Raw genomic sequence first — 12,274 nt, forward strand, 5'->3', positions numbered from 1 at the left:
CAGTCTTCGTGTGGACTGTATATTAGAAATATAGGCCTAATGTCTAACCCCAACCGTACCTCTCATACATATTTTCCCCAACAGCCTTAAGCCTATAAAACGCTTTTAATTAGACAGCCTATTATTATAACGTAGACAACCTGATAGATACAATATGTAGGATAGGCCTTAAGCCGGAACTAATAAAGATATGACAAACCAGATTTGCGTAATTTAAAATGGGTTAAACACTAGGCCTATAAAATACCAATGTATGGTGCCGATAATAAATATGGCCTGTATGTGATTAAAAAAATACAAGTTATACATTTCATTAATCATGATTGGGACACAAATATTACATAGCTGGTTTTTATTAGGCTAACTCTTTAAATTAAATCAGAGACAGGAATAAAAAATCAGATCACAAATGTTATAATCCAGTGTATTTCAAGTGCATTTTTTCTTTTCAATTAGACCGTATTTATATATATTTTCTTATTTTCAGGTTTTATCATGTTATCAAGGTACAAACAAAAATGATCGAGTATACTTTAAATAAGAATTCAAGTATGTTTATGGAATGTTTTTTAACGTAACAGATAATACCATCAAAATGTAAACTTTCAAAGTGTGAAAATGTCCACTGACAACAGATACAGCAGACTATCACTGAAATGAATGTACTAATTTATTTTCTACCAAATAAAAAAATGTTCAGGCGTTTTACTTTAAAAGGTGGAATTGAGCTCTTAAGTTTACATGTCACAGAACAACATACACAATTTCCGACCACTGGAATCACAACCTATGAATGTATTTACAGTAGAAATTGTACAGTTATTTTGTCAAGGCTTGTATGGGGGCTTTATTTTAAAGCATTTAAGCAAATAAACGATTTAGACAACCGTGGGCATGGAGAGAAATAAGGAAAGATTGACACTGCATTGTAACCTAACCTTGAATGTGGGTTGATGGTACAAATTGCTCCTAAATTATGACATCACAGAATATAATTAAGAGAAGGGTCATTTTGACTAAATGTAATAAAAATGATCTCAGAGTAAACGTCTTCATCGTCAGAGGATAGTCACATTTTACAAGACCGTGAATAAAACAGGGGTGCAGTGATCATTTCTGTCCATAGTCCTTTGATACATCACCAGGCCTCTCACTGACCCTCCTTCACTATAACACACATTTACCTCAGAGTTTCTCCAAGCTTTTGGGGTTGGTCAGAATCTCTCTCGCCAGTCGCCAAGTCTGTTTGGCTGCATTTTCTAGAGCAGAATGAGGTTTCCCCTGGAACAGGTCTAGATTAGGCAGGAAGTAATGGGGACACCTCCTGCACTGCAAACACGAAATAAGCTGCAATAGAATCCCGTTCAAACGGTCCCCGAGGTTGTTCTCGTCCCAGTCAGACTCCCGTGGATGTTTTTCACACTCATAAGAAACCAGAGTCTTCATGTGGTAGTTGTTGAGGGGCGTCCCAGGCAGCTCAAGGTGCCGGTCCCGTAACGTCTTAAGGACCGACAGACATTTCTTCCTGCAGCCTCCCAGGAGTAAGCGGTTCTCGGCCTCACCGAACTGCAGGACCCAGGCGTCGCTCTCTGCCGAACTTTGTTTTCCGTTCAACGAGTAGCACTCTTTAGAGAGAAGGTTGAATCCTTCGGCCTTTACCTCGGCTACCCTGTTAGGCCCCGGCCAGGGGATGTGCGGTAGGGGCCAGTGCGCTGCGCTGCGGGGCCAGATCCCGGTGCATTTGAAAGCCGGGGTGATCTGAACGATGTATCTGTCTCTGATGCGTAACTTCACCTCGCTGGTGTCAGACACCATTTTGACAACATCTCTATAGCTGCATTTATCCACAGCCTGCGCCACTAGGGTCTGAAATCTGGAGCGGATCTTGCGCGCAGAGAGGTAGCCGGAGGCAGTGATGAATTCTACCCAGAGAGACATGCTCCTCTTGCGGCCGTCGCTCAGCTTGAGCACGGCGCAACCCGGCAGAGACCCATCATCCACGAAGTTAAACACCCCCATCTGGTTGAGGTAGAGCACCACCTCGAACTCCGTGGGGGAGATGACCTCTAACCCCTCGAAGCGGTTGTCCATCTCGCTGAGAGAGCTGATGAAGCGGGGCTCCTGCACCTCCACCTCCTTCAAGACGTCCGACACCACCTTGCACACCTCCCGGATGGTCTTGGAGATGGCCGCCTTCCGAGATTGACATTTCTCCTGGTAGTATTTGTTGAGGTGGTACACCAGCTTGGCCTGGGCGGCTATCATGTTAGGGCAGAGATCCGGGTTGTAGACCGGAGTCTCGCAGTAAGCCGACGGATCCAACGCGGCTGTTTGTACGGGAGCCAATTTTAGAGAAGAAAGAACGCTATTAAAAAGAAAAAAATGTGTTCCACAAGACCCAACCCAGCCTCTTGCTAGTTGGGGCACATACGTAATAACCTTGTTGGTCTAAATCATAAGCTTTTGCAATGGATTGCAGTTGAAAAAATATGTCCTTCGATGTGCGAATAATTATCAAAAGTCCATATTACACGCCCTCACGTCACTAGTCAAAAGAACCTCGTTGTTGTTTTTGTTACCTCTCTAATCACTGCTGTAGTGATGGATCCACATGTGAAAGTGCGCGGTGCAGTCTGTGTGTGAATGTGTGAGGGCGTTGTGGAGGCGGCTGAGTCTTTCTGTGTTTAACAGCCCGGACGCTCTTCGGGAAATTATAAAGGGAGGGTTAGGAACGAGGATGTCCAATCGCCATCTGATTCGTCACCGCCTCCAGTTTATCGAACGCAAATTAATTCCCGGGTTTTATACACAATTTAAACTAAAGGTAGTAATGTCGAGGATCGGAAGTCCACCTACGCATTGGCGAGAGAAAAAACAGCCCACTTTCAGGAAGTCTTTTTGACATTTTAACGGATTTTCTTCAACTGCTCATTTTAGACTGCTTGTTTGTATGCTACAGTAGGTAGGCTATAAAATATGCCAATGTTTTGCTTATTTATTTGTTTTGGAATAAAACACATTTTAATTGAGTAGCATTTTTCTCGTGTTTATTTTCTTGCTTTCTCAGATTATCGTTTTGTTTTATTCTTGTAGATTAGTGTGTCTGTATTGTCCACAGCCTAAGAATGGTAGCTGATCTAATATTAGACACGACGACTAGAATGACATATTTGATGACAATCGTTGCGTGGGGTTATGTCTTTTATTTGATTGTTTGCTTTGACAGACGATTCGCACTGCTAAATCTATTCAACAGGGACATTTCAAATAGGAATTTGGAATGCAGTGCCCGGAGAAAAAAACATCCTACTACATGTTGAAATAACCTATATTAGATGGATTTACGTCTTCAGCATATCAGTAGGCTAGGCTATTGTATAATTATTAGGCCTGTGAAATCACACGCTGGTTATTTTGACAATAATGCATGTATGCCTGGAACATTGTAGTAGTTACAAATAGTGGACCGGTTAATTTCCCCAGTTTTCTTTTCCAGCATAAATAGGCTAATGATAACATAAAGGTACAAAGCCCTTTAGAAGTTCTTTTTTTTTTTACAGTGTCGTTGTATACGCTATTCAACGCAATAAAATACGTCTTCCGGCCTACTTTTCAATGAAGACCTTTTTGAATTTGAATGTAAATATTTTTCGTTATTTCAATGTATGAAATAGGCCTAATGTTCCTCATTAATTGAAGGATGAACTTGTCAAATTAAGTAGGACACTCATCTTTTCATTGAAGAAAAATTAAGATGGCATAGAAATGTCCTTTAGCTATACCACTGTTTTGTAAGACTTTAATCTGAACATGTGTAGGCATTTTAATATATTTCCAATATGTATTCTTTTTCAGCATTGGTAAATATTTTATTGCAATCATCTTGTTAGTTCGATGAAATACTCGATTCCGACAATTTTTTAGTTCACAATATTGTATAACGGCGTTTTGTTTGCAAAAACAGATTGTGAACACAAGGTTTTCATAAGGCCGTTATAAATGATTGATGTTGTACATTGTGGGCATCATTCCAGGGGAGTGTTGTGTGAACAGTGTTTACAATTATCACGAATATGATGATAGAACAAATTAAACAAAATTAAACAATTGCAAAGAAAAGAAAACTATACTTTATCATTATTATTATTATGATGATTATTTTAGCCTATATATATATAAATATATATAATTGACTTGAGTAGGCCTAGTATTTTCAGCAGAAGTAAATGAGGCCTACATAGGCAACACAACATAGGCTAGGTCTACAATATTCATGTTACTGCTACAAAAATACTTAACTATTCCAATCGTATTACTAATATAAAACAGATTATTATGTTATCAAGACCTCAATGGAAGCAAGACACATTTATGCACAGCACCAGTAGACTAGATATTTTTATGCAGACGAAATTGCTGCACATTTCTGCACAGTAAATAAGTCCTTCCCCCACACCAGATCACCGAACAATCCCTGTAGTTATCACCGAACCATCTCCCTATCTCGGAACCATCTCTAGCTTTAAAAGTAGTAATCATCGTAGCTTCCCGTCTTTGAAGGTTCAGTATGAGCTTTGAAGAAGTCGTCAAACGGCAAAGTTGCAGAGAGCAGGTACAGAACACAACGACGTTTACACTCATCTGCACCAACACTTTGCTGCACTGAACCACAATTTATCAGGATAGACTGCACCTTGTCAGTTCCGGTGGTGTGTGTGTGTGTGTGTGTGTGTGTGTGTGTGTGTGTGTGTGTGTGTGTGTGTGTGTGTGTGTGTGTGTGTGTGTGTGTGTGTGTGTGTGTGTGTGTGTGTGTGTGTGTGTGTGTGTGTGTGTGTGTGTGTGTGTGTGTGTGTGTGTGTGTGATGGATAGGTGTCTCCCACTATCATGCCAGCCAGTCTGGAAGTCTCTGTCAGCAGCATCAGCCCAATCATAATTAATGTCCCACTGTTACCAGGCAGGTATTACAGATATGACAACACATGGGGGTGCTGGGATAGATAGACATTGCCAAGAGAACACATCATTACTCTAGGCCCATCTAAAGGTCTACTACGAAAATATTAATTCAAATTAAGTGTGAAATATAGTTTATTATATTCATGACCTTAATTATTATTTTAGATTGATAGTCAACATAAATCGTTTGGGGATAGATATTGACAAAACTAGGTACTAGCTACCACTTCCCAGTGTAGATTTTTCTTAGTCACTTTCATGGAGTGTTCTGCGAATGTAGGAAATTCTATACTGGTTCCATGTGGAGAGAGATAGGAGGAAAACCTGCACCTCTTTTCCATCTCTCTCTCTCTCTCTCTCTCTCTCTCTCTCTCTCTCTCTCTCTCTCTCTCTCTCTCTCTCTCTCTCTCTCTCTCTCTCTCTCTCTCTCTCTCTCTCTCTCTCTCTCTCTCTCTCTCTCTCTCTCTCTCTCTCTCTCTCTCTCTCTCTCTCTATCTATCTCTGTGTAGATCAGCAGGTATACTGGCCTTTATTAGAGCCAAACTAGTTTAGAGTCTACTTCCAACTCCAAGTTTGTGTGTGTGTATGTGTGTGTGTGTCAGTGTGGCCATGAGGCTGGTCATCCCTCTACGTGATAGAGGAGGGGCTTTTCTTCAGGATTATCACCTCTTTAATCTAAAGCATGTGGCTGCTTAGATCTAACAACCTGGACTACTCTACACAGATCTACATGTAACAACCTGGACTACTCTACACAGATCTACATGTAACAACCTGGACTACTCTACACAGATCTACATGTAACAACCTGGACTACTCTACACAGATCTATATGTAACAACCTGGACTACTCTACACAGATCTACATGTAACAATCTGGACTACTCTACACAGATCTACATGTAACAACCTGGACTACTCTACACAGATCTACATGTAAATGTTCATGTTTAGATCTAACAACCCGAGGTGCGTTCAGTTCGGTTCAGCGTTTGCTACGTTGCGTGACGGTTTGTACTGAATGACACGTTTCCCCAAAACAGTGTGCAATGTTCTTCAACAGCCTTTGAGGTACGTTTGTGTGTGAATGAAACATTGCACACCATTCTGAAAAGACCCCTGGTCTACTCTACACAAATCTACACTATATAGCAATTTGGTCTACTTTACTATAGATCTACACTAAATACATGTTCTACTCTACTCAGATCTACACTATCCTGTATGGTCTCTGTGTATATCAGATATGGGTTAGCGCCTAACTCTGACCCGGCCTAACTTCAATAGAACCTATTTCTGACCCCACAGCCCAATGCATGACTGTAGTATGGGGCCTTTTTCTATTCTGACCCAGAATAACATCAGTCCGGTCTCTGACCCTCCAGCTTTATGTCTGATTGTGTAAATCAATACAATGACTTCTACTTCCTACCATGTGACCCAGCCTCTTTGTGTAGAAGGCTTCTTTGTTTTTACTGCACTTCTCCTTTTCCCCTCCATTCTTCATTTTTCTCTTTCTTTTAGTAAGACTGATCCTCCTGTCAGTGTCCTGAAATGGGGTCAACAGTTCTTGTCTAATAGCCGAAATGGCTTTGTGATGACACCATAGTTTATCACGCACACACACGCGGCCTGAAACTGGACATGAGATTTTTCAGTTTGACAATTACAAGTCTAAATTGACAATATAACATACATTTTCGATGCCACAAATCCATCGCCCCAGACAGTGTAAACATTTACTATATAAAAATACAGTTTTTATAAATGTACAGTACTGTGGTGCATGATAGACACCATTAGTATAAATGGTTAAGACCAACCCCAGCTAAAACCATAATAATATTAATTTTATTAAGACAGACCAAATTAATTTAAGACCATATTAACAATTTAAAAGTCTCAATAGTAATAACAGCATCATAATGTGGCCATTACAGTCAACTAATTGAGGATATTAATAGTCAGTGTGTCTCTCTATTGATAATCCTTTTAGAACATGAGAAATAGGGTCATCCATGTTATTCTGTCATCTATCTCGCTGTGCATTATAGAGGACTGGGGATGGAAGGCAGCCAAGGAGAGGTTCAGTCACCAAGTCAACTCCAGATTATACCAACAGTCTCTAATGGAGTGGCAGTGCAATAGGACTCAGATTTAGAGGGTGGCATTTAAGACATGTGTGATCAGCATTAGGCCTCACACTGGGATGAATAATACACTTAACCCTCTCGGGATGGGGACTCACTTTGACATGTCCCCCCACACAATGTATTAATCTCAAAATGACATTGTCATTGGGGTTTTTAATAATCAGAATATCATTATTCCAGACAATATGGTGTCTCTGTGGGGTAGCCCGTTAATTTCTGGGCCTTGTGTCTTCCACCCTCTGGATCCTTCCTCCACCCCGGCCCCCTCTGTATCTCCGACCCCTCTTTCTTCATCTGTTATACCCCCTCCTCGTGTCAGCAGCCTCCCTGTGTTTGACTCCTCCCTCCCCGGCTCTTTCTCAATTCATATTTCCTTGATTCCTCACATCCTCTGACCTCACATCCTTCTCAAAACACATTGGAGAAAAAGGTCAGCGGGGAGGGACTTTGGACCTTTAATATGATTTAGGAGGCAAGGACAAAGGATGCTAGATGTTGCATAGAGACGGATTGAGACAGAGCCCTCGTGTCAGCAGCCTCTCTGTGTGAGTAGTGAGGAGACGGGACAACACAGCCAGAGGCTCTGAAGGACCTTCTTGTGATCAGCTAGGGCCCAGGCTAGGTCTCATATACTACATACCATCAGGCTACAGCCCGGTGGCGTTACAGAAAACACATCAGAATAACAGAACTTTGGTGTGTATTTCTGTGAAAGAGGGAGAGCGAGAGAGAGAGCGAGAGAGAGAGAGAGAGGGAGAGTGAGAGAGAGAAGAGAGAAGAGAGAGAAGAACAGGGGAAATTATGAAAATTAATGAATTATCTCAGCTCCTCCACCACCCGCCTCCCTCCTCTCCTCAATATGGAATGCTTGTCAGCCTTTCTGATTAATGACACACATTTATTTGCATCAATTTAGCATTAATATAATTAAATATAATTTCGTTTCATTTGCCAACACGGCTTTGCATAATAACACAGAAAATGAGAGGTATTATCAGAGGTATGCCATTTAAAAAAGTGGATAACGTTCTGTGAACGATCATACATTTTTCTGTTTTAGTATGTGCCCATGGCATTACTGTGTAGAAATGCTTAGGTTATGGTTGCATCTCAAATGGCACCCTATTCCCTCTATCGTGTACTACTTTTGACCAGGGTCCGTGGTATTTTCTATATGTGCACTACATAGGGAATAGGATGCCGTTTGGGATGCAGACTGTGGCTTCCCCTGTCTGTATAATCACACAGATAAACTCTGTATCTGTTGTGCATAACAGTGTTAAGGTGTTAGTAAGAGACGGGAGCTGTGTCCTGCTACGTTATTATTCTGTTATCTGTTCATATCTCTGCTGTTGTTGTGAAGTTGTTAGAGCAGCAGCATTGTTATGGCTTGTGGTTTGTTGTTAGAGCAGCAGCATTGTTAAGGCTTGTGGTATGTTGTTAGAGCAGCAGCATTGTTAAGGCTTGTGGTTTGTTGTTAGAGCAGCAGCATTGTTAAGGCTTGTGGTTTGTCGTTAGAGCAGTAGCATTGTTAAGGCTTGTGGTATGTTGTTAGAGCAGCAGCATTGTTAAGGCTTGTGGTATGTTGTTAGAGCAGCAGCATTGTTAAGGCTTGTGGTATGTCGTTAGAGCAGCAGCATTGTAAAGGCTTGTGGTATGTCGTTAGAGCAGTAGCATTGTTAAGGCTTGTGGTATGTTGTTAGAGCAGCAGCATTGTAAAGGCTTGTGGTTTGTCGTTAGAGCAGCAGCATTGTAAAGGCTTGTGGTATGTCGTTAGAGCAGCAGCATTGTAAAGGCTTGTGGTATGTCGTTAGAGCAGCAGCATTGTAAAGGCTTGTGGTATGTTGTTAGAGCAGCAGCATTGTAAAGGCTTGTGGTATGTCGTTAGAGCAGCAGCATTGTAAAGGCTTGTGGTATGTCGTTAGAGCAGCAGCATTGTAAAGGCTTGTGGTTTGTCGCTAGAGCAGCAGCATTGTAAAGGCTTGTGAGATGTTGTTAGAGCAGCAGCATTGTAAAGGCTTGTGGTATGTCGTTAGAGCAGCAGCATTGTAAAGGCTTGTGGTATGTCGTTAGAGCAGCAGCATTGTAAAGGCTTGTGGTATGTCGTTAGAGCAGCAGCATTGTTAAGGCTTGTGGTATGTCGTTAGAGCAGCAGCATTGTAAAGGCTTGTGAGATGTCGTTAGAGCAGCAGCATTGTAAAGGCTTGTGGTATGTCGTTAGAGCAGCAGCATTGTTAAGGCTTGTGGTATGTCGTTAGAGCAGCAGCATTGTTAAGGCTTGTGGTATGTCGTTAGAGCAGCAGCATTGTAAAGGCTTGTGGTATGTCGTTAGAGCAGCAGCATTGTTAAGGCTTGTGGTATGTCGTTAGAGCAGCAGCATTGTAAAGGCTTGTGGTTTGTCGTTAGAGCAGCAGCATTGTAAAGGCTTGTGGTATGTCGTTAGAGCAGCAGCATTGTAAAGGCTTGTGGTTTGTCGTTAGAGCAGCAGCATTGTAAAGGCTTGTGGTATGTCGTTAGAGCAGCAGCATTGTAAAGGCTTGTGGTTTGTTGTTAGAGCAGCAGCATTGTAAAGGCTTGTGGTATGTCGTTAGAGCAGCAGCATTGTAAAGGCTTGTGGTTTGATGTAGACTAGTTTATAGTATAATCTCCAGTCTGTTTTGCCAGAGAGAGGAAAGATGCCCCCTCATGTTTGTTTTTGTAATGCAATATATATATATATATATATATACAGTACCAGTCAAACGTTTGGACACCTACTCATTCCAGGGTTTTTCTTTATTTTTACTATTTTCTATATTGTATAATTATAGTGAAGACATCAAAATTCTGAAATTACACATATGGAATCATGTAGTAACCAATACAGTGTTAAACAAATCAAAATATAATTGAGATTCTTCAAAGTAGCCACCCTTTGACTTGATGACAGCTTTGCACACTCATAGCATTCTCTCAACCAGCTTCATGAGGAATGCTTTTCCAACAGACTTGAAGGAGTTCAAACACATGTTGAGCACTTGTTGGCTGCTTTTCCTTCACTCTGTGGTCCAGCTCATCCCAAACCATCTCAACCCAACAGCGTTCCAGTTCTTGACACACTCGAACCTGTTCGCCTGGCACCTACTACCATACCCCGTTCAAAGGCACACATACACAATCCATGTCTCTATTGTCTCAAGGCTTAAAAATCCCTCTTTAACCTGTCTCCCCCCCTTCATCTACACTGATTGAAGGTGATTTAACAGGTGACATCAATAAGGGATCATAACTTTCACCTGGATTCACCTGGTCAGTCTATGCCATGGAAAGAGCAGGTGTTCCTAATGTTTTGTACACAGTGTAATATATGTATATATAAGAACTAACATGTGGAGGCACCTTCCTCCTCCCTATAAGGAGCGGAAAGCAACAAATCATCTCGTATATAGAGTGGAAAGCAACAGAGGCAGAGTGATTAATCTTCATGTGTAGGAGACGTCTCCTCTCCTGTCTAAAGGTGGACACTGTAATCATGGGCCCACTGACCCTGTGTTACCCTGTGATACTCCACCAGAGCATCTTTACTGCAGCGCAGGAGCCCATTATGAATCTCACATTAATTGCACAGCCCTTCTCTCCCTTCAACGCCATGTGTTTCCAGCATAAGAGCACACAGCAGAGCAGCAGAAAACAAAGACAAAGGGAGGGATAAAAGAGGATTGTGTTGTAATGAAATGCTGGTGGCTGGGCCATGATGAAATTAGGCCATGTTACCCAAATAAGGCCTGAAGGGTTCGTAATTGCCCGTGGTGGAGATGTGAATAGCTGGGTGCCAACTGTCAGTGCCCAGCTAATGATGACAAATGTCTCTCTATGCAGATTGTAGTGACAGGGGGAGAGAGAGGAGAGGAGGAGAGAGAGTAGGGTTAAGGCCTACCATTATATGTAGAGAGAGAGAGACGGAGAGAGAGAGAGAGAGAGAGTAGGGTTAATGCCTACCATTATATGCAGAGAGAGAGAGACGGAGAGAGAGAGAGTAGGGTTAAGGCCTACCATTATATGTAGAGAGAGAGAGACGGAGAGAGAGAGAGTAGGGTTAATGCCAACCATTATATGTAGAGAGAGAGTAGGGTTAATGCCTACCATTATATGTAGAGAGAGAGAGACGGAGAGAGACAGAGAGTAGGGTTAAGGCCTACCATTATATGTAGAGAGAGAGACAGAGAGAGAGAGAGAGTAGGGTTAATGCCTACCATTATATGTAGAGAGAGAGAGACGGAGAGAGACAGAGAGTAGGGTTAATGCCTACCATTATATGGAGAGAGAGACAAGGGTTAATGCCTACCATTATATGGAGAGAGAGAGTAGGGTTAATGCCTACCATTATATGTAGAGAGAGAGAGAGAGACTTGGGTTAATGCCTACCATAATATGTTGAGAGAGAGTAGGGTTAAGGCCTACCATTATATGGAGAGAGAGAGTAGGGTTAAGGCCTACCATTATATGGAGAGAGAGAGTAGGGTTAAGGCCTACCATAATATGTAGAGAGAGAGAGACGGAGAGAGAGAGTAGGGTTAATGCCTACCATTATATGTAGAGAGAGAGTAGGGTTAAGGCCTACCATAATATGTAGAGAGAGAGAGACGGAGAGAGAGAGACTTGGGTTAATGCCTACCATAATATATAGAGAGAGAGAGACGGAGAGAGAGAGAGTAGGGTTAATGCCTACCATTATATGAGAGAGAGAGTAGGGTTAATGTCTACCATTATATGTAGAGAGAGAGTAGGGTTAAGGCCTACCATTATATGTAGAGAGAGAGAGACGGAGAGAGAGAGACTTGGGTTAATGCCTACCATAATATGTAGAGAGAGAGAGACGGAGAGAGAGAGAGTAGGGTTAAGGCCTACCATTATATGTAGAGAGAGAGAGAGAGTTGGGTTAAGGCCTACCATAATATGTTGAGAAAGAGAGACGGAGAGAGAGAGAGTAGGGTTAAGGCCTACCATTATATGTAGAGAGAGAGAGAGAGTTGGGTTAAGGCCTACCATAATATGTAGAGAGAGAGAGACGGAGAGAGAGAGAGTAGGGTTAAGGCCTACCATTATATGTAGAGAGAGAGAGACGGAGAGAGAGAGAGTAGGGTTAATGCCTACCATTATATGTAGAGAGAGAGAGACGGAGAGA

General features: G+C 42.0%; 2 protein-coding genes across 11 annotated transcripts in view; one reads left to right on the forward strand and one right to left on the reverse strand.

The window, feature by feature from the left end:
• LOC129822249 (neurobeachin-like) overlaps positions 1-12,274 on the forward strand; it is a 318,368-nt gene that overhangs the window by 189,817 nt on the left and 116,277 nt on the right. The gene's annotated exons all lie outside the window — the stretch shown is intronic.
• On the reverse strand, positions 338-2,698 carry LOC129822255 (putative nucleotidyltransferase MAB21L1). The gene has a single exon (XM_055880381.1). The coding sequence runs from the start codon at positions 2,263-2,265 to the stop codon at positions 1,186-1,188; it is 1,080 nt and encodes a 359-aa protein (XP_055736356.1). The 5' UTR covers positions 2,266-2,698; the 3' UTR covers positions 338-1,185.

Source organism: Salvelinus fontinalis, chromosome 24 (assembly GCF_029448725.1).
Source record: "Salvelinus fontinalis isolate EN_2023a chromosome 24, ASM2944872v1, whole genome shotgun sequence".
Lineage (NCBI taxonomy): Eukaryota > Metazoa > Chordata > Actinopteri > Salmoniformes > Salmonidae > Salvelinus > Salvelinus fontinalis.